Source organism: Siphateles boraxobius, unplaced genomic scaffold (genome assembly GCF_051911475.1).
Source record: "Siphateles boraxobius isolate OS27281-9 unplaced genomic scaffold, OSU_SipBor_1 66, whole genome shotgun sequence".
In the NCBI taxonomy this organism is placed as follows: domain Eukaryota; kingdom Metazoa; phylum Chordata; class Actinopteri; order Cypriniformes; family Leuciscidae; genus Siphateles; species Siphateles boraxobius.
Genome location: NW_027509193.1, coordinates 9,092,614 through 9,116,194, shown reverse-complemented (window position 1 = coordinate 9,116,194; position 23,581 = coordinate 9,092,614). Strand labels below are relative to the sequence as shown.

General features: G+C 39.2%; 2 protein-coding genes and 1 long non-coding RNA gene across 10 annotated transcripts in view; 2 read left to right on the top strand and 1 right to left on the bottom strand.

Annotated features, from left to right (window-relative positions):
- Positions 1-9,861, top strand: part of hoxb3a (homeobox B3a) — a 51,390-nt gene extending 41,529 nt beyond the window's left edge. For 7 of the 8 annotated variants that reach the window (XM_077212060.1, XM_077212059.1, XM_077212066.1 and 4 more), the window contains 3 exons: positions 443-509; positions 6,416-7,013; positions 7,703-9,861. In XM_077212060.1, coding sequence (XP_077068175.1) covers positions 6,524-7,013; positions 7,703-8,463 — 1,251 coding nt within the window. In that variant the 5' untranslated portion in view covers positions 443-509; positions 6,416-6,523 and the 3' untranslated portion in view covers positions 8,464-9,861. Of the gene's footprint in view, positions 1-442; positions 510-2,305; positions 3,650-6,415; positions 7,014-7,702 lie in introns of those variants that run through there. The other variant, XM_077212067.1, reaches the window with a different exon arrangement.
- LOC143721560 (uncharacterized) overlaps positions 1-23,581 on the bottom strand; it is a 264,252-nt gene that overhangs the window by 37,502 nt on the left and 203,169 nt on the right. The gene's annotated exons all lie outside the window — the stretch shown is intronic.
- On the top strand, positions 10,452-14,293 carry hoxb2a (homeobox B2a). The gene is given in 3 exon segments (XM_077212068.1): positions 10,452-12,853; positions 13,653-13,879; positions 13,881-14,293. Coding segments are annotated over 3 exon segments (1,005 nt in total). The 5' UTR covers positions 10,452-12,360; the 3' UTR covers positions 14,166-14,293.

Below are 23,581 nucleotides of genomic sequence, written 5' to 3'. Positions count from 1 at the left end.
AGGAGAGCTTTTTATGCTTGTTATAACGTTTTAATTCCTTTATTCATCTGTGGGGTTTTTTCAGTGTTTAAGTAAGAGCGCATGTATGGTGTTTGGAATGAATCGTTTTGATTTTCGACATACCATTTTCTGCTGTCAGTAAATTCGTTAGGAGGGCCAAAGGTTCTGTTTTAAATTATTAGAAATATCATGCTTAATTCAATACATGTTGAAAATCAATAGAAGTAAGGGGCTTTGGGATACAGCGTAAATATTTTCGTTAGCCTCGAATTTCTCTCTGTATTCCCGAACATAATTTAAGGTTAACATGTCGGTCAACAGTGGCCAACCATCAAATTGTCTTCGAGGTCAATTTCTCTACATGAGGTCTGGTGTTCTCTATTGGATTTTTGGCGACCCCGTTTTGATTGCATCTCTCTTTTTTCTGTCCCTCTACTTACAGTTCCTTCTCGTTATCAAGAAGTTGTATCCTTGCATAAAATCTAGAAGTGATAAAGGACAATATCTCGGTAAGTGATTCAATCTTTTTTGAGTTTGACAGTGATTTATACCCTCGGGTAATGTGTTTGGGAAAGAGACTATTTTTTTCCATTGCATTAAAAAAAATTAAACATTGGTATTTTTATGAAATCTGAATTAAATTTCTACGGATTCAAAGAATAAAACAAATCAGAAAATTCGTATGCTTTATTAAAATGTTTACATTTCAAAGCATTTTTCATACACTGTAACATCAGGATTCTAGCTGAAATAGCATATAATGCAATAGCATACAAATGCATGTTTGATTGCATATAATGATCCCAATTTGAATGGCAATTATACCGTTGCATACTGGGGGAACAAATCTCGTCAGCTTTTGCAGTCCCCTATGCTATTTGATATATTGATCGATGCGCATTTCGAGTGTTGCATCTAGGTTGTTTTTAAAATGTATAAAATGTTGCGACTGGGGAAAATAACAGTTAATGTCTGATTGAAACAGAAATCTGGTTTACAGTGATATGGTACATAGGGATTGGGATGGTGATTACATGCTGTTTTATTTTTGAGGCTGCTCATGCGTAACATTTATTTGCAGAGCTTTTGAGAAATCATTTGACGCCTTAAATAATTGCTTAGCAAACGGTGACTCGCAACTCACAGTAAGTCCCACGCTGGAATAACACTCACAACATGTTTTTTCCTCCAATGAAAATAAACATACAAACAACAACATTAACAACAGCTCATTAATTGTTTTGCCAAAAGGCTACTAGAGCTATTCTGCTGTCTTGTCGTTTGCCATTTATTAATTTCAGGGGCATTGCATTCTGAAAAAAATATTTTTTTCCATTAATGCCATTATTTTTTAAAGACCATTGTCCTATGAACGTATCAATTTTCTCTTTAAATTGTTCCTACAATACTGAATGAAACTGCTTAATAGCAACGGGTTGCAACAGTTTTTACTTTTCATTATTACTCTTAAAAAAAACAATGGAATTTTGTAGAAATAACAGCATACAATGCTCCATACAGCTGCATATTAATGTTGTTTGTATAATTGAACAATTTCAAAACTTCTTTAATACACCAACACAAACAGACAGTAGATTTAAAATCTTTTTAAACAAACTCATTGATTTTAATTTCAAAACAAGTATCCAGGGATCCTTTTGAGAATAGAATAGAATGTCCGGAAGTGTAGTTTTTTCCCCCTGGTTTCCGAGATGGACATCCATGGAAATAAGTCATCGAGGCTGTTGTTGTCTTTTCTGTATTCCATTGGAAAAGAACGAGGAATGTAACATCCATCACCACGCAGCTCAATATGCTGTCCTTTTTATGAAAATTAACAACATTAATCCCAGTCCATGAAAACCAGCACGACATAATCCGAGCTGTAAAATTTGACCCACTGTCTGAACAATAACAGTTTGTTAATGTTTAGATCACAACTTAAAGATGGCAAAATGTTGTGAAAAGAAATTGTGTTTTCTGCATTTCGTTGCCTCAGCCCACGTATTAGTTAATTAGTGCCCTTTTAAGTGGCTCCCCATTGGATCCTTTTAGCAAGGTTGCAAAATAAGGAACAATGCCGTTTAGTAAAAAGTTGCAGACACCTACATTTTTGCCTTGTGCCTTCCTCCCACACCGTTGGTGATGCTCTCTATTCAAGCACCTAGAAGAAATGCATCTTTTTAAAGTTGCCTGTTTACAGCTGCCTGTGTATGGTGGAAGTCATAAATCTTACGTAGCCATAAACGACGGGGGTAGTGTCCTGAATAATAAAAATAGAGAGAGAGAGAAAGAGAGAGAGAGAGAGAGAGGGAGACGTAGTGTTTGGCTTAAGGAGAGAGAAGTAGCAATATCTCTTGAACACTTTCCTGGTGTGTTTTTTTTCTTTTCTTTTTTCAATCTTGGTCTCGCGCAGGCTTTCGTTCTTTTCGTTTCCTTTTCGCGTTTTTCTCGTATCGTATTTTTCCCTTCTGTCTCCACCCTTAAAGGATATGTTGATATTTTCTTTTAATGTAGCCTATAGCCTACAGAAAAAAACAGAAGACACTCTCTCGTCTATTTTTAACGTGCACGCGCCATACTCGCAGGACTTGTGTGACCAGAACTCGACAGAGCTTCTTAATATTAAAGAAAAAAATCTTTCTTTTTTTTTTCTTGTTGGTGATTTGTTTTCACACCCCTCCCTCATGTTTCAAGTCCGCCTGTTGTCTGTTCTCTTGTTCTTACACCCCCACCTCATTGTTTTTTTATATATATTTTGCGCATAAATTATTATAGTTGGGTGTGTTGGCAGGGATGTGATAAAATATTAACAATACAGATAGAATGTTGTTTCTGCCTCAAGCTAGAGGCAAGCCGGCGCTGAGAACGTACTTCCTGGTAATTTAATATACACCGTTAGAGTAAGAGAGGGAGCGAGAAATGGGTCCTCTCTGCTATAGTTGCCTGCTAAACAATGTTACTAGAGGATAATAGTTCAACCACACAAGTGAAAGTGACTCGGGAAAAAACTCATCAGCTTCCGTTGTAGACCTTTATCTTGTCCCGAGCGCCTGCAATTAGCATAAGTTTTCAGTGGTGACGCTGTTTGATGGGGATTAACGCTTGAGCCTCTCACATCCAGCCTCCTCCGTTATTTCCAATAGCTGGAAAGGCCTGGTGTTGACTACATACAATAACCTAGCAAAAACGAGCAAATAATACCAGCAGACCCCGGGCCCCGACATGAGACGGGGAGATGTGTCGGCGAGTCGGGAGCCCACATCGGATTATGATGTTCAATTTTGCGCCGTGAGGAAAAGGCGAGGGGAGATTGAAGGCGAAATCTGAGGCCATTGTTATCTGCGAGCAGGGCGTACCAGTCGACAGGGCGGCCAGGAGCAGTGCTGCCTGTCCATTTGCAGCCCCCCTCGCATACCTCAGATCTTTAATGCTAGACCGTCTCCCCCTTTCGCGAGCCGAGGGGAATCGTCCAGCAGCGCCCGCACTCAGGCGCGGGGCAGCCGTGCTCGAAATACCCGGCGTTTGACGCGCGCTGTCTGGCTGGAATATCGAAACTGGTATGAGTTTTGGGCTTCTTTATTGATTGCAGCGTGGCCGAATGTGGAAAATATGATGCCTGCCCGCGCGTCTCTCGTCAAAGGCTAAGGTAAGCTGGTCTGAAATAGGCTATCAGTTTGTGAATGGCGGTATGTGTGTCCTAGTGATTTATGACCGTATGACTCCAAACGCGGTTCAAGAAGAGTTCACAATGCTTTAAGCTTCCATTGAAGCTGGAGCTTTCTTTCGCAACATCTGAATAAATGCACCCAAGATTGTGTTATCTAGTCTAATTTTGGCTTTGTTACATAACAAAGGAGATCATTCTGGGGGGATGTTTGTTTTCATAAATGCTTTGGTAGGAAAAGCGTGAGTTTATGTTCAAGACTGAGGTGGTGATTTTACACGAGCAAATAAAACGCAGTGGTTAAACGTCAATATGCAATATTCAAATGATTTTAACGATTTCGGCAAATGATTCGATTGGCACCAATGTGTGTTTTCATTTAATATTGAATTTGCACGTTTAAGGCCTGTTCTTTCCGAATGCAAAGACTGTGGGTCTTTCTAATCGACATACTATTTACTATATTTTTGGCGGTTATATGTAAGCTATCCGTTTAATATTTACATAAATATCAGGTAACTTATTTTCGAATTGCAAAGAGGCGCCCAAGCAGTATTGTTTTTGTTGACGTTTGGGTTGGTCCTGCTCCTACTACGTCCGTTTTCGACTCCGTAATTGTATTACGGCTGGATCTACAGAAAAGTTGGTTATTGTGTTACCGTAACAAGAGGGCCAAGACATTACGTGTTCCATTAAATGGAACAGCGATATGATTTCATATCTATTATGCCTGTTTTTATATCCCCCTCTTCCTCTCCCCTTTCTCTCCCCTGTACAATTCCTTAGAGTAAATGATTAGGATTCCGGCCGTCCTCTTCGAAGATAAATGACCGACATTTGTGACGTGTTGAGACTGAGTTGATGTCCAAAAGCTGTAGCTCACATTTACACTTTATTCAACAGAAACACAATGCATCTCAATGTTTACAAATTTATTTATAAATAATAGAATATTATTCGTTGAATTAGAAATATCCATTTATTGCAGGGAAGTACATTTTACAATCAGTAAGAATCATTATCTGTCAGAGAAAGACTAATTCACTTGTCTATTCCAGTCAATTTTAACAAAGGTTTTTTTTTACATTGAGTTAGCTTCTGCAATAATGTATTTGTGAGCTCTAAAGCTTATAATGTTGGTTAAAAATATTAAACCAGTTTTCTTTTTCTTTTAAACAAACAAAAACATATTGTTATATAACACACACACACACACACACACACACACACACACACACACACACACACACACACACACACACGCACACACACACACACACACACACACACACACACACACACACACACACACGGTTATAGAAAATTACAAGGATGATTAATTTAGCTAGTATTTAGCTAGACCACATATGTTTTTTTTCTGGAACACTTTATTAAACGATAAATACAATTACAATTATATAAACCAGTAAAAAAAATGTTTACTTGATCAAACACACACACACACACACAAATATTGCATTTGATTTTCACAACGATAGAAAAAAGCACAGGACGCAAAACAGGGTTTATGTAAATCAGGCCTTCAATAGAATTGCCATGTGTAGCAAACGAAATATAAGACAACATTAAAATAGTAATGTGGTCTTCCACTCATCTGAATACATTTGTGTGTCATTTATAGAAATATACACATAATTAATGAAAAATGTCAAGATAATTGTATCTATGGATAAAGGACTCGAAATAGTTAAAATGGTTTTGCCCATTGTGAATTGAACTTGCAAGTATCTGATAAAGCAAGAGCCTTAGTAGTCCTTTCTTAAAACATCTTACGCAATTTATTGGCTTCCCCTCGTTTTTTTTATTAATAACATTTACTACCCAGGCGAGTGAGTGAGAATAAATGCCAGGTGCCTGTAAATGTCTGAGTGATCGTTTTTCGCCCGGTCCTCTCAGCAACCCCAGAGCCAAGCTGCGAGGTCTTGAGCTTTTTAAAGGGCTGGATTTGTCTATTTTTGGTCCTGCGCCCATTATGAATAACACCTTCCGGTGAAGGTTTCCCTCTGCGTCCATAAAGGCCAGCAACAAAGTTAAAGAAACACAGTGCCGGTTTGTCAGGTTTTAATGTTGCCCAAATACGTTTGTTTGTAATTGGAGAAAGCCCTCCAAAGATTCCCTTTGTGTTTGAGACAAGAGCTCTCTCAAATGTCCGCAAAGATCGACTGTTTTGTCCAAGTTTAAATTTATTTTTTAATAACGCTTTGCTGTCTTTTATTGCGTTTAAGTTCGGTTTCAATTGCAAAAATTAAATATATACGAAACGTTTTTACACAATATCAGAGATCTTAGAATGAACACATCTTGGCCAGCGAATTTTAACATCTTTATTTTTATGACAAGAGATTATCTATGTATATGTGTATGCATGTATTTATTGATTTATTTATTTCCCTTCCTACCTAATTACTTCCATATCAGTAGGAACAATGACCACAGCACAAAACGTTTTATTTATTTATTTGGAGAACAAAGGCAAGATAAATCTGTAATTTAAAGTACAATTTAAATAAAACACAATGCAAACAAACAATTATTTTTTATAAAATAGAGTTTGCCAGTTCAAAACAGTATGTGTAGTTTGAGAGGGAGAAATAGAGAGAGAAAGAGAGAGAGAGCATCTGCAGGCTGTGTTGTGGGAACATGCTATTCATGTCATGGCGTCTTTCAGTGCAGTAAGATGGATTTACCTCGCGCCCCTCTTATTATGTGCCTCTTATAACCTTTCAGGTCAGCTTCCAAGAGGCCATTGGAAAGAGACCGTCACGTGACATCTAGTGCCAATGTTCTTCCAGAAGGTCGTCAGGACCCTGGTAGCCGGTAACTTGATTTTTGGAAATGCAGAAAACGACCTACTACGACAACTCGACACTTTTCGGAGGATACTCGTACCAGGGGGCAAACGGTTTTGGCTATGATGCCCCGGCACCAGCCTTCCAGAACTCAGCGCATCTTGAGGGTGACTACCAAAGGTCTGCATGCTCCCTACAGTCGCTCGGCACCAGCGCACCCCCACAGCCTCAGCATGCCAAGACGAAAGAGCTTAATGGCAGCTGCATGCGGCCCAGTCTGCCACCTGAACATCACCCACCCCCCCAGGTTTCCCCTCCTCAGAACGCTGTAAACGTTGCTGCCTCAAATGCCACCCAGCAGCCAGGTGGTAGTGGTGGTGGCGGGGCTGGTGGTGGTGGCACAGCCAAATCGTCATCCAAGTCTTCTTCTCTGGCCCCAAACCCAACTCTCACGAAGCAAATCTTTCCTTGGATGAAGGAGTCACGTCAGAACACCAAGCAAAAAAACAGCTCCCCTAGTGCAAGCTCAGCTAACGGTGTGTTTGCCAAACCCCCTCTTCTTTTCTGTTCTGTTCTATTCTCTCCTCTTCTCACCCTTCTTGACCGAGACAGATGTTGGCCAACATTATTAGCTTGAAAGGGGATACAATAGGGGTGGGACTAAATCAGACCATGCTCGTTTCAAAGTTTTCAATATGCTTAACCAGGGGACAGGCCAGCCAGGTTTATTGTATAGCTTAAAAAAAAAAGTGTAAGAATTGTGATGATTATATTTTCTGAATATCTTAATAATAATAAGCCAGAAGATGAAACGGCAGTACACAAAGATTATTGTTTAGATTTTAGATTGCAGTAATGCCACATCACTTGTCATACATAATTATTGTGTCCAGATAACAGACGATTTATCCCACAAGCCTCTGAATTTGCACATAGAGGTTTCTATCTTTCTAATCCTCCCTGTAAACCATTTAAAAGACAAACCATGTAGCAAACACACCGTTGCCTAGTGCACCGTACGATTCTGGCTCTGGGCTTTAGTTGTAATGTGATTTACATACACAAGGTCAATGTAAGGGCATGCGTCTCTTAATAAATGCCAAAGTTATGAAGTGTTGACAACCAATATCAGGGGGATAAGTTTTTCATGGCCGGGTTTATTAGTGGGAACGATGCATTCAATTTCCGTGTGGAGTAATTATGTTTTATTTCATTCTCACCCCAGCGGAGAGCAGCGGTGGTGAGAAAAGCCCTCCGGGTTCTGCAGCTTCCAAGAGAGCACGCACCGCTTACACCAGCGCTCAGCTGGTGGAGCTCGAGAAGGAGTTTCACTTCAACCGGTACCTGTGCCGGCCAAGGCGCGTGGAGATGGCCAATCTGCTCAACCTCAGCGAGCGGCAGATCAAGATTTGGTTCCAGAACAGGCGGATGAAGTACAAAAAAGATCAAAAGTTGAAAGGCATTGGCTCGTCCTCAGGGGGGCCGTCCCCCACAGGAAGCCCACCTCTTCCAATGCAGTCCTCAGCTGGTTTCATGAACTCTATGCACTCAATGGGCAGTTATGATGCTCCCTCCCCACCATCTTTTAACAAGCCCCATCAAAATGCATATGCCATGTCAACAGCCTATCAGAACCCAATGAAAGGTTGCCCACCCCAACAGAAGTATGGAAACACTGCACCGGATTATGACCCACACGGGCTACAGGGTAACAGTGGCTCCTACGGGACACCAAACATGCAGGGTAGCCCCGTGTTTGTGGGAGGTAGCTATGTTGATGCCATGCCTGCCACTGGGCCTTCTATGTATGGCCTCAATCACCTACCACACCACCAGTCGGCAAGCATGGACTACAACGGTGCCACACAGATGTCGGCGAACCAGCACCATGGACCGTGTGACCCACATCCGACATACACGGATCTGTCTGCGCACCATCCTTCTCAGGGTAGAATCCAAGAAGCACCCAAGTTGACTCATCTGTAGCAGGTTTGGACAAATAATAATAAAAAAAAATGAAAGGAAGACTAAACGAAACAGACTAACCCATGGGGCGATGCAATGGGGTTGAAAAAGATGATCCAGTGGTTTCTTGCCATGACTAGAACACCGGTTTATGTCAATGTTGTCCTTCCATTCATACGTGAACATACCTGAATTTAGTATCCATAGGTCTAAATACCCCTTTAAAATGATACACTGAAAAGTGTAAAAGTGAAAAGTGGCTAGTTTTTGCCAAGGAATAGACTGTCTAGCTGTATGACCTCATTACATTATCTTAAATGTTTGTGTACTTCTTCAGCATTGTCACTGCATTCCTCACACTTTGGAGAGTGGTACGTATAGGCCTACCCTACATTTAAACTTACTGGTGCAAGAAAACCACTGGATTGTTTTCATACACTACCCTTATTTCACATACCTCTTTTTTTAAAAAGTCACAGAAATGTCAATTTTTTATGAACTTGTTCCCAAAACTGCAGCAGAGTGGCACCTTGTCTTTAGCAAGACGGTGATAACGATATTCATCTCTTTTAAGTCCGTTATACACTATGCTACCTATCACTATTAATGAGAAGTAAATATAATTTTGTTATGGCTTTGACACAGGGTAAAAAAGAAGAGTTGAGAATTCTAGTAAATTAAAGCTCATTCCCTCAACTCGCTGTCCCCTCCCTCTTCCCCTCTCCCTCATACTCCCTTCCCCAGTTCTCTATCTTTCCCAATCTTTGGGTTCGCCTACATTAGTCCAAACTAATATAAAAGGCCCACATTTTATCATATCTTGACTTAACGTGGAAACAGGGTATATTTGAACAAAAATGCATGTCCGGGAAACCAAGCTACAGCGCAGACGTCTCTGTTTACGCCTAATGCGCTCTGGTCTGGGCATCATTGTTGCACTTAGAGTTTACATTTAATGGGTGAGGAAGAAAAGTAAATCTTATTTTGAATCGGAAGACCTTCAATCAGCGTCTTTCGCTAAGTGTGTTCAAGTGAACATTCATAAATATATATTTATTTGTTATAGCCAGTTTAAATACTTTCTTTTTTGTATTATTTATCCCCATGTATTTATATCGATAAAATGTACTTTTTTAGTATCTACCTGTTATAAAAGACGCTGTGTTCTTGTCATTGTAACAAATTAATTTTTAGTTCTTGTAATTTAGAGATGTGTAGGTTTATGTTACCCTTGTATAAATAATGTCTTGACTTGTACAGGGGGCGCAAGAACGGAATCAAACCGTTCCCGCATAGTCGAGAATTAGACGAAATATAGCGAAACATTTTGAGAACTTCATTTGTCCTTTGTAACTACTTTTATTTCCTTGTTAAGAGTTGGTTGTTGAACAATTCTTTAATAAAATGTTATGTTATTCATTTCCACTCTATAAGTTCATGAGTTTATCAAACAGATATACAAGCAAAGGCAGAAAGGGGTGGGGGTGGGGGTTCCTAGAGGCCTGTGAAAGAGCCCCGGAGGCCGCGCCTGCAATGGTCACGTGAAGGGGGTCCAATGGAATCGCTGTACCCTTGTATTACTGGTTATGGAATTAAAACAAATGATTACAAAATAATCACAAGTTTAGAGCAGACAGATACAGGTAAATGCTGACTAAACCTGGTTGTTGGTTCTCAGCCGATTATTGTAGGTTGCCTTGCTTTATGCATGAGCTCATTCATTTAACACAAATTTGATTTTTAGCACACCCAGGCTTTAGATAAAACTAAACGAATTAATTTATTGTATAAAAATAGAGCACAGAAATTTGCAACCATGTGATTACAAAATAAATATATTAGAATAACTGATAATAACATGAAACAATTTCTATGGCATGCTCAAAACACAAATACACGTTTAGCGGTTTGTGATAATTCTCTCAACCAGTGTTTGTTGTATTGTATTACACTTTTTATACAGTTACAATCATTTATATGCCTCAATGTGTCTAAATATCTAATAAAAATACATCAACGCGTTTATCAGAGTAAAAAAGTGCACAAGAAGCAAGTTCTTGTATTTTTAACTACACAGAAAATAGTCACATTTGGAGGTAGGCCTACAGTGTATAAATATAAGGTATCAAATATTAAAAAACTGAAATTACTTCGTGCAATCCAAATAGATAGATCTTAAGATATTAATTAAAAACCGCTGTCCCTCGGGTGATATAAATTCCTTTAAGCTTTTAACGAAAAATTTTCGTCCCAAAACATCATTATTTTGCAGTGAAAAAAATCCAGTTGGAAAATAAAAATAAAAATAAAAATAAATTGATAATTGTTTATGTAAGTACTCTCCGAAATAGAAACGTAAAACACGACGACAAATAAAAAGAGAGATTATCAGTGCGTCCCAGTCCATCGCAGTCAGCTCCGTTCTGCAGTGAAGGAGGGCCTTTCAGACTGAAGCCTTTTCCGAAGCGCCCACGGCCTACAGCTTGCTTTGTATCTCCTTTAAAATTCCCAGACACCCACACAGGTTTCTATCTGTTTCCACTGTTCTTTTAGATGAGGAAAAACGACGAAAAGAAGCCCGGGTTGCAAATCCGAACTTTTGCGAAGTCAATTTCAGATTACAGCTAGCTGAAACACAATTTAGTTTTAATAATCCTATCAATGCGACGCGCCAATAGAATGTTTCCAATGCAGAAAAAAGAGATAATTCTGGGGAAAAAATCCACAAATCTACGATGGTATAATGGGGGTTTTCTTTGTTGTGATCTTGGAGGAAAAAGGCGAATTCTTGAGGGTGGCTGCTGTCAAGCGGTTTGCCGGCGAAAAGATTGATCACCCTCGCAGCCTCTCTACTCTTGCTCTAAAAATATCTACCCCCTTTTCCCATTCGTTTTAGACTTTGACGCAACCAATTTTGCTTAGTTTTTCATCAGGTAACATTATATTGTTGCTTTCTTCGTCCAATCTGCAATAGAACGTGTTCAATGTGTTCAAGTCAATATAGGCTACGCAATTTCCATTTGTAAACGCGACCTCATGATGAACTTTTGGTTGTCACATCAACAAATGTTTCACACACAAACACATCATATAATTTTCGTGCGGTATTATATGTCTTATCTACACTTTTTTTTATTAAAAAGATAATGAATAATAGCCAAAAGAAATATAATATTAATTGACAATTCTCTAACCTGGATTTAGTGCAAACTTACGCGCTTTAAGGTCCCAGGTATCAGCAGTTCTTCAGATTCTGCGTAAAAAAATAAAAATAAATAAAGGTAAACCCCAAAATAATTTATTTGTGTGGGAATGGTTGGGAATCTCCTATTTGGTAAATGTGGCAGACAATCTCAACATCACTCCCGTACATCCGTATTTATGTGTTTGATCAAATAAATATTTCAAGAGCTACATCTCTTGTCTGTTACGCTTGTCAAAAGTTTTAAGATTAATGACCATTGATTGTAAATACGTAAGAAGTCATATTGTGGATGTGCTTATCAGACAAGGCCTGTGAATTACATCACCGGTAGTTCTGCATTTGGATTGTTGTTGTCTAGCATAAGAGGCCCTCACTTTACCTCTCACGACAAAACAGGGCTGTCCGAGCACATGGCAAGTGGGAGACTTTTTTACTATTATTTCTTCCATGTTACTATAAGAACTGGATTATAATATCCTGTTGTATTTTTTTTTTATCAATTCAGACAAATATTGCTTTCTTTTGCCACCAGGCCCCGAATTTCGATTGGCTGAGACGAGTCATGTGACCAGGAATTGGCTGCAATTTCGCCCATAGTCTTCAGTTTAGTAGACCCTGGTCCCCATACGCTAGTAATATCACCAATATACACAATTATTAAAGCCCGCAAATGCCGTCATAGCAGGAACGCAAAATAAATCCTAGCTTTTTGGATGTTATTTTTTGCGTATGTTGGTGTCGCTGGACGCCCTTTTTGCCCAGGCGAAGCAATGAATTTTGAATTTGAGAGGGAGATTGGGTTCATCAACAGCCAGCCTTCCCTTGCAGAGTGCCTGACGTCTTTCCCCGCTGTCCTGGAGTCATTTCAAACTTCATCAATCAAGGACTCGACAGCAATTCCACCTCCTTTCGAGCACACCATCCCTAGTCTGAGTCCCTGCACAGGCAACCAGGCGCGACCGAGGAGCCAAAAGCGAACTGCCTCCAATGGCCTCCAGCTCCGGACACAAACAGCACCGCCGACGCAGCACCAGCAAGGCCCGGCCCCGCTGTCGGGTGGTGCACCCCTGGCCCACGAGTTCCCATGGATGAAAGAGAAAAAATCCTCGAAGAAGTGCCCCAAGCCCGGAGCCACTGCTGCTGCAGCAGCCTCCCCTTCTCAGGCATCCTCCGGCTACACAACCGCGGGACTGGAATCCCCGACAGGTACGTTTATCAAAGCAGTGACCGCGTTTGTTCTGCATTTCTTCATTTTGGACATTTTTTCCTGAACGATTCGTGACTTGAATAGATGTCAATGTAGCGTAAACGTATTGCTTGCTATTATAACCTAGAATTATTACAGTTACATTTAACATGCTTCTATATTTACGGAATTTTAAAAAAGCCCTGTCGAAGTTGTTCTTTGTCCTATTTATATGTGATGTACAGCATAATCTGCTTTGAATGGGCTAGTATTTCACGTCTGACGAGCTCCTGTATTTAGGAATAATTGTGTAATTTCATCTGATGTCTACATCTCAAGCACCATTAAGCATGGATAATTGTTGTGCATATATATTTTTTAAAATCACGTTGCTGTAATGTCTTAAAAAAGATAAAAAGACACCCCTCCCCCCACATCTGTGCACATTCTGAACGATTACTATCCTGCATATAGTAAATCTTGATCTATAATAACGATTTAATCGCAATTGATGTCAGCTGCGACTCAATATTCATTCATAACCATGTTTCATGGCTTGGGGAGCCATTTTGGACATCCGTATATATTGTGAAAGCTGTGGAACACTACAAAATATGGGGCTTACTAAAATACAGCTTGTACACCACGCTGGTCTATTACCACAAGACATGCCTAACCATTGCAGTCATTGCTACATGACAAGCCCAAACCGCAGGGCTGTTCTACACTGGGATTTTACTGTCATCTGGACAATTTCTCACATACAGTTCGATGATTTCGCCTTTTGTGTGGGACTTATTTCTGTTTTGATTCTTGCAGAGGCTCAAGGTGGACTGGATAATGGCAGCGGTTCACGGAGGCTGAGGACCGCATACACTAACACGCAGCTACTTGAATTGGAGAAGGAGTTTCACTTTAACAAATACCTATGTCGGCCCCGACGCGTTGAAATAGCAGCACTTCTGGATCTAACCGAGCGCCAAGTCAAAGTGTGGTTTCAAAATCGACGCATGAAGCACAAACGGCAAACTACGCACCACCGGGACGGGCAAGAAGGCGAGCCCAGCGGTTTTGAGCTCCTTGAGGGAACCGACGCTGCTTCGCCGTATTCGAGCCAATCTGTGGAAGTATCTGGTTCTGGCTCTGGTTCGGCCGCAGTCTCCGAGAGTGAGACGTGCCCGACAACTGCCTCCTACACAAACAGTGCGGACAAAAGCCAGCCCACGCCTGAAGATGGCCAGGCGAACCAGCCGGAGCCTGCATCTGTTCCTGACACAGCGGTTCACTCCCCCCCGTATCCAACGCCTACTGCAGATAACCCCACTACAATGACTGAGGGCCGAGCAGCTGGGCCGGAGCATTCGTTCACAGAGCCGCAGGATGCCACCTCTCTACCCGATTTGAATTTCTTTTCGACGGACTCTTGTCTACAGATTTCGGACGCTTTATCGCCGAGTTTGCAGAGCTCACTGGACAGTCCAGTTGACTTTTCCGAGGAAGATTTTGACTTGTTTACGAGCACCCTTTGTACTATAGATTTGCAACATTTACAGTTCTGAAAAAAAAAAACACACATCAAAACGCATACAAGAACAATCGAACTACATCTTATTGCAGGGTCGTGAATGCTTTTCGACCGCAACATTCCTATAATATGACAGAAAAAGAGTGAAAAAAAAACATTTACCTAATTTTTTTTTACAGAAAGAAAAACAAAAAAGGCGTGAAGCTAAGCCTACACGGAAATAAATTGTCCATTATTTTGAAAATACGATGATGTAATCTTTTTTGAATACACTTCGGGATGGCCCCTGTCGAAGTTTCAGGTATTTTATTGCCTTTTGATTCTCGGATTTTAGTTTATCTCGATTAACAGATGAATGGTTGCGGACTTTTTCAGTGAAACTCAATCATTGGAATCTCAGGAATTGTGTAAGACATAAGGGTAGTTGAACTGCTTTTAGGAATTCTCCCAATGCGGGCGTTGTCCATATTGAATAATTTTAGAACTAGTTTATTTATTGAGATTCTTTAATAGTAAATTTCAAATTTATTTATTGTACGTTATTTTCATAGTTGAAATAATAAAAATACAATAAAAAATATATATATATATGCTGGAGCGAGTGTGATTGACTTTCTAGGGTTTAACGATTTTTTTTTCATTATAAAGAATGTTTATTTATTTTAATACAAAAAAAGAAATTCAATTTAAGAATTTGTTCTTTCTCCTTGGTATTGATGTATGGTGATTCAACTACACAATTCAGTCCGTAGGTTGAATTAATGTTTATTTTTCTAGAACATTATTAACAGTATGCAAATATTATTATTATTAATTTGTAACCATCATTATATTGTGATGAGTGATATTCTGTGTTATTAGTATTCTTAGAAGAGAGAGAGAGGTTGGAACTGCATATGCTCAGGAAAAAAAATTAGCTAAAACTTGTAGTAAAATTCTAAATCTATTCTCAAAATTCTACTTTCCCAAAATTATTGGACGATACTTAAAAAAAAAAAGAATCCAACAAGAACAGTGATTATCATTAATCTGAAAAATGAAAACAGTATTTATTTACAAAAATGGGCTATGTTTGATAACATCAGACGTAAAAAGCAGCAGCACGGATATTATTTATTAGATGGATGTTTTAAAAAACGGGCACAGGAGCTGTAGGGGGGTCAAGCGGTAGACTGGGCTGTGGGTTCCCATAGCTGCACCCTGATGCAAAATGGCGCTCGAAACACAATGAAGGATATGAACTATAAAGCGGCAGCCATTATGGATAGTTTGGGCTGCAGCTGCAAGCATGGTGCTCCGAGCTGACTCACTGCCAGCTGAACCACTAGTTTAGACAAGCACAGGCCAGAAAAATATCAGTTAAAGCAGATTATAATTGTATTATTATTTTCTATAACTTGTAATAAATTTTGAACACTTTATGTAACAGCTGGATCTATCCCAAGCCCTTTTCGGGGAGACAATCTTACAATGACATGGTGGTTATTTCATGTAAAACAGCTGCAATAACACCACCAACAACAACAATAGGCTAATAAAAATAATAATCACAACAACAGTTATTATTATTATTATTATATTTGTCTGCATCACCCAGGTCAGATTCCTGTTATCTCTCTGTCATTTAGCAGTGATGAATTTAAAGCAGCAAAACAAGGTTTCTGCACATATGAATAGGTATTTTTTTTGTTGTTGCTGGGTTTACATTAGCAGTACCAGGTGAGGACCCCTGTGTGTGTGGAACAGGTTGATCTGCTCATATTACGGGCAAGGTGGATCTGGTCACATATAGAAATTTAACGGCATGTGTACAAAAGCCAAATACTGAATTAACAACTCAGGTGCTTTCATCAGCTTGTAGACTAAATAGTGCCGGGATCAAAAATACAAAAATATCTAATCTTAAGCCAAGTTTGGTTGTCAAGAGTACAGGACTCATCTGCCCTACTTCTGTTTGAATCAGATGGGACAGGTGAGACAGAGACTTATCGACATATCTCCAAACAAGATAAAAAACTTTTTCCCTGTCCTGAGGCCACACAAGTGTGGTTTATTATTTTTTATTTTTTTTAAACCCTCGGGTGGTGATTTTTCCCCCATTAGCCTGATAATTTGAGGTGTGGCTAGGTCGAGTTGTATCTCAGTCTTTATGCTTTGGTTGGTGGCCTGCCAGCTCTTACGCATTTATCAGAACGGCTCTTGCTGTTTATACATTTTGCAGAGCACAGTACTTTGGGCCACCAAAGTCTAAAATAAGAAGAGGTGTGGTGGCATAGGGATTTTCTCACATGAGAAAATGGGCCAATGTTTACAGTGGTGCATCCTGGGCACTGCTATGCCTGAAGCAGTGGTGGGACAAGCCAAGATTAAAGTGGAAATGTCTCCTGCCCTATTTCAGTCAAACCACCATGAAGGCTCAGTTTAATCACTGAAGTGGTTAGGAAACCATAGTACTTTGTCATTGAGCAACATCAATAACAATGGTAATAGCAAAACATTATCTTAGCTTATTTTAGAATGGCCTTATAATACTTTACGGTTAGCAGAGTAAATACATTGTATTGGATTATGAGCTCTGTAAACAGCTCCTTTTGTAGTAACTCTTGCTTTTATTTGTTTAGCAAACAGTCTTTGTTCATAAAAGGCTGGCACTTCCATATGGTCATATGCGTATCAATGAAGCAACATAGTATGAAGATGGATCAAAAATGGTAATTTAAAATGAACCCCAAGGATGTTAATGCAACAATACCACTAAGATGCACCACTTTTCTCTGAAGACAAACACATTTAAAATGAGTATGAGGCCAATTGAAACCTCTCTTGTGACATTTAGCTTGAGCAGTTCAATTCACAGAAATGTTTCGGCATGCATTCTTAGCTCATTTTACTGAAAAACAAGATACATCAGTTCCATATAAAGGCTATAGCCGCAATATACAGTAATGCTTAATAGATCGGTTTATAGCCTACACTAAAACAGATAAAAATTAAACGTTGATATTTGCACATATAATTTATACAGACTGCATGATTGATAATCATTATATAATGTTTGACATAATAAAGAGCTATAATGAGTCTCTTTATCTTGGTCTCTCTATTTGACCCCTTCTATGAGTGAAAAGAAAATGCTGACAAATTGTAAACAAAACTTTACAAACTAGAGAGAATATACTGAAAACAAATCCGTTGTGGCAAAGGTTGTGATTGTACACACTCTCTAAACTTCTCTAAAGGAAACAGATAAAGTGATGGCCAAATAGCAAGTCAGCGAATACAATAAAATCCATTTTAATCCAAAGACACAAAGGTCTTTTACATGATCATCAAGTCTAATCGCTTAATATATTCACAGAAATAAAGGACACACATTTTGATAGCACTATGTGAAATGGCTGAATAAAAACAAAAAACTTTTTTATTAAATATAACTACATTTGCCGAAATGATGGAATTCGTAAAATTTAATTTGTAAATTTTTTGTGCGATCTCACGACCAATTGGTACGAGTGAGTAAAATGTGGCTAATTGGCTAATCTAAACTATGTTTAGGGTCGGCATCAGGGACCCTAGGTCTTTCGTACGAATTCATATGAATTGGGCAACTCGTGAAAATATGTACAATTTAGCAAAAATCTTAATCGTATAAATTCATGCGAATTTGCCACCTCGTAAAATTCGTACAAATTGCCGTGAGATTGGGTTGGTTTACACCCCACTGCTGACGCTTATGCTGCGTTTAAAGGAGCATTTCACCCGTGGGAACATTCATCTTTATTGAAAGTGGGTCATATATGTAGCTAGTCGAAATATAATAAGATTTTCAAATTTGGTGCCTTCTTGACCGAGTAAAGACAGAAAGTAACTTTAGGGCGCATTTGTACTGAAAACCACAACTCCCACAATGCACCACATTGCACAGCTCCGCAAGCCACTCCCACTAATCCAGAGAGGAGGTATCTGCCTATCAGATTCAGAGAAAGCACTCCACCGTCTACAAGGCTGGGTACCGCCAGAGTTTGAAATTCATTTCACAGAAAAAAAATCTAGTTTGTTGCCGAAATCTTTATTGAATTACTTCTCGTTTCTATTTATATTGAATGTTCAGACCGAACATTGTAATGCAATTTGGATTTGCAAAATAAGAATAAAAATATGTAGGCATGACCATTATTTTGTTATCTATAGAGTGCCGAAGTTATGACGTCACTTTGTAGGACAACTCGGAAGTTAGCAGCGCATGGGTTCCCTCGATCGAAAAGCTATGCATTTTTCCTATAGACTTTTGGAAAATCGCAGATTTTATGATCTTAAAATCTTTATGATCTTTATGATCTTTCACAGATCTTATGGAAAATAAGATCTGTGTTCAACAAAGAGTTGTGACCCTTAAACTTTTTGTCTATCAAGATAATCTTTACAAGTTAATCCAAGATTTATACATTTTGAAGCCTATATAAAGTTTAAAAAACCACAAGCAGACACAATAAAGTTTAAAAAAACACAAGCAGGTTATAACTGGTGTGTTTTATGTCATAGATCAAAACGTGAAAATATTTAGAGGCTTTGTTAACCACAGACCTTATTTCAGGCGATTTAGCAAAAACCCATTAAAAAAACCCATGGACTTTAGGGCGAGGGAACCGGAAGTGCTAAAATGCTAACTCACTTCCGCGTTTTGGCCTACAAAGTGACGTCATAACTTCGGCACTCTATTATCATGTAAGCCAGGTAACAGTAGGTTTGTAACGTTAGTTCCACTGATGGAATGTTGGTCGTCCAAATGTATCTAACGTACACGTGGAATAAAACACTAATAAGGAAAACAACGTAAATGTGAACCCTTTATTTCAAAAATGATATCAACAAAAATAATTATGTTAACAATAAAAGTTCAACAATACAATAGTAACAATAGTTCCTCCTGAGCTTCCTCAACTTATTGGTGCCCGCAGTAGGCTACTGGCAATCTGGAGCTGGATATTTCAGTCGGATTGCCGACACGAGCGGGTAGAACGACACGACCAGTCCGCCTCAACTCGAGCCAGTCCTCATCCACGACAGGCAGGTCTTCTGATTTGGCTGATGTGGGAACATCCGACACTTCGCTATATTGCGGCTCGTAAAGATAGCCACGAACGTCGGATTTGAGCAGAAGACTTTCAAAATCATCTTCTTCCATATCATGTTTATTTCCTTCCCTCATTGTCGTAACTTCCCATCTGGATCCACAGCGCTTGTTAGCTTAGCTTCCAAACAAGATGGCGGATATTGCTATTAGTTTCAGCGAGTGAAGTCCCACCCACTGATCTGTAATAGGTCTGTAGCGTGAGTGGGCCCCTCCCCCTGAATAAACCCCCTGAATAAATGATGAGCTAGTGTTTGTAGTCTTAACCCTTATACAAAGAAATGGGACTTCCTGCTTTTTATGTCGCAAAATTACGATTTTTACATCATAAAAAGCAGGAAGTGGAACACTTAAATCCTTATTTCTCCCATCTCAGGGGAAAATAAGGGAATAAATAATGATCATTCAAAAATATGACTGGGTTTCTAAAGATACAAAGCTTAATGCACATGGGTGAAGTGTACCTTTAAGCCAACACGTGACACTGTAATTGGAGCAGTTAACCTCAACGGATTCGGACTTATGTTTCTATTGCTCTATTAACTCCAAAAATAAATCTGCAGTGGTCGCATGGTACAAGTAAATTGTGAGTCTAAAGTTGTAATAACGAGTTATTCGATCACGTGAATGCGTTTTACAAGTCAGGGGTGCGTTTCCCGTACAGCGACGTAACTCGCTGCTTAATACCATATAGGCTTATACGATGCATTGTTGAAGACATCTACTAGTCACAACTGTTTCACGAAACCGTTGTGTTGTAAATGGGTCGCTCTGCCACGTTGGTTAATGATGTCACGCAGGTGGAGGAGTAAATACTTTTCATTAAAGAGTTCGAGTTCGAATTAATGCTAGATTCTTTTCTATAAATTAACTACGGACATGGCACCTGAGGACTAACTATTTCTCATTTTTTTCTCAATTATTTTGCTTTATTTCCAGATCTAGACTCGTTCTTACGTACTAGACCACTTAGGCACATGCGCACTATTCAAAAACGACGCTTAAATATCTTGACAAACTAAAAGTCGTAAATTATATTTGTATGTATTCTGAATATATTATATAGATTGTACTGAATGTCAGCTTGCTTATTTGGCTCAAGATAAGGATTTATTGAGTCCACGTTATGCAAACAAGAAAATACGCTATGTTTTCGGGGAACACCGATTCGTTGAACTATGCTGATAACGACGGATAGTTGCGGTAATGAGCATATTAAGGCACCTTTAGATGTATGGGCGTGGTTGGGGTAGACCTTTATGCTATAATTAAAAAAAGTGTTTTCGTATGAATCACGTTGTATAGGCCTACTTCATACGAAATAACGAACTTGTAGCCTAAACAAACAGATACATTTTCTTATGAGATCGTCAGCACAATATCAAAGTCTACTGGCCAAGATAGAATAGTCTGTCCTAGACATTTTTTGCAGTATTCATTCTTTGGCACCGTAAAAGTCATCCTCCAGTAGCCTATATGTTAACATTAGCATTAGGCCTACGCCAAGGAAGTTCACTGAAAGCATGGTATATGTTTCAATTTTTTTTTTTAAAAACAGCGACAGCTGGTGATGAACACATGCCACAAAGAATGAGACGCATATGTATATTGGCTGTAGACCTTGCACGTCTTTCTGCACAAATTTCTGCTTTTAAAAACTAGCCTGTTAAATCTAAAAATGTTTTTGACTGATGCACTTGCAGGGTTTTTATCACCTTTGTTAGTCTGTCATTTTTGTGTGTTGATTTGGTCACTGATGTTCATGAAAGCTCACCTGAATTTTCAAATGCAGAAGGAATATAGTCCATGTGTGTAAAAATGACAAAAGCATTTGAAGAGCAGCATGGCATGACACTGCTGGAGTATGTGGCAATAACCTTCAACAGCAGAATTAGAAACAGGTGAATATTTGCTTTTGTATGCTTGAAGCAGACCCTTCACAGCTGTCCATATCTTTTCAGAGGGTGAGGGGGCATCCACTTACAGTTGTACAGTATCTAACAATAACACATTTTTACCCTTAACCCCGTCAACAAGAGAATGTGCTGACAATACCTCGGAGCAATAATGCTCTAAGCTGTCATCTTGTCTATAGCAACAGAGCAGTCACCCAAAAACGTAATGTATCCAGTGACAGACCATTGAAGGCAGCTTCTACTTGCATTTACTTGGAATATTTTGATATGTTTACAATGATTCTTTGAGTAAGTATCAAAGTTATAACACTAAAACCTACTCAACGTTCTGATGCTTGTGTTCACATCATGCACTGGGCCATGAAAAATTTATAAGGTTGCATTTTTCACAGTTTTCTAGTTGCATTTACACCGTTTTATCATTGCTTTTGTTGTTAGGTTTAGTAATCTGGAGTTCTACTCAAAATGATACAATCATACTCAAAAACTATGGATTGTTACCGTTATTGTGTATTGTGTACCAAGTATTAAGGGTCTCTTTGTTCAGTTGAGTACCTCATGTAGTGTAGATATGTTGTCAAGTGTAACAAGAATACACTTTAAAAAGCATGTCTTGATTCAGTGCTGCATTGTTTGAGCAAAATGTTCTTGAAGCAGAGTATTGTAGGGTAAACTTCAAAGTAGAAATTACTCAAACTGGCCAAGTTAAATTTACATATTCTTTGTTCATTTTTACATAACTTAGTAGAGTAGATTTAAAACAATTCCATACATGTGAAATTTACTTACAAATATTAGTGCAAAGACTTGCAAAAGAAAAAATTAAGTAAATTCTACTTTTTCTCAGTAGAGAGAACTCTACTTTTTTCTCTTAACTCAAAATTGTAAGGAAACCAGGTAACTTACATTTTTAAGTTAAACCAACAACATTTCTTTTACAGTGACAAATAGTGAACTCCAGATGTCACAAAATGTAAGTTACCAAACCTAACAAGAAAAGCAATCAACCTTATTAATTATTCAAGCCCCAGTGCATGATGGGACACCAGTATCAGAAAAGTTGTGAAGGTTTTACTTAACTTTATAACGTTGATATTTATGTTTTCATTTCTAAAAGCTTGAATTGAGTACTAATGTAGAATTTACTTTGTTTTTTTAATTCTTGCCTGAACTAACATTTTCATGTATAAATTATTATTTATTGAAAATCTTTCTACTAATATAAGTGTCACAGTCACCCCTAGTCACATGTCTTTATTCTGTTTTCCCGCCACTCATCTGTCTCTATGGTTACTGTCATTTAGTTCATCATCTGTTCCACCTGTGTCTAGTTAATTATCATCTGTGTCACCTAGTTTCTGTTAATCTGTGTTCATCAGTGTCTGTATTTAGTTCCTTTCAGTTCAGCCAGTCTTTGTCTGTTCTCTGTCTTATGTTGTGTGTGTGTGTGCGCTCGTGTGTGTGTGTGTGTGTGTGTGTGTGTGTGTGTGTGTGTGTGTGTGTGTGTGTGTGTGTGTGTGTGTGTGTGTGTGTGTGTGTGTGTGTGTGTGCGTGTGCGTGTGCGTGCGCGTGCGTGTGCGTGCGCGTGCGTGCGCGTGCGTGCGCGTGCGTTCGTGTGCGTTCGTGTGTGTGTGTTCGTGTGTGTGTTCGTGTGTGTGTTCGTGTGTGTGTTCGTGTGTGTGTTCGTGTATTCGTGTGTGTGTTCGTTCGTGTGTGTGTATCTGTGTGTGTGTGTGTGTGTGTTCGTGTGTGTGTGTGTGTGTGTATCTGTGTGTGTGTGTGTGTATCCGTGTGTGTGTGTGTGTGTGTATCCGTGTGTGTGTGTGTATACTGCCTGTCTGTACCCGTTGAAATTCTAGTTATAGTAAAAGTTTGTCTTGGAGCTTTTTGCCTTCTTCGTCTTGTTCGTGTAAGAACGGACCAAAACCCTACGATGGATCCTGCCGTACGTCTGATCCTCCTAGAGCAGGACCAGCTCTCTCTTGAGGCCCACACCACGGCCTTTCTCGACCTGGCGTGCCTTACCTCCTTCCCCGACCTTTCATTGAGTGTTTTCTTTCACAAAGGCCTCAATGCGGAGACGAAGGCACGTCTGCCTGATGTGGGACCTCGAGAAAACTGAGGCTTTTGTTGAGTGGGTATTATTCCACTGTGGTTCTCAGTTCACCATTGGCCT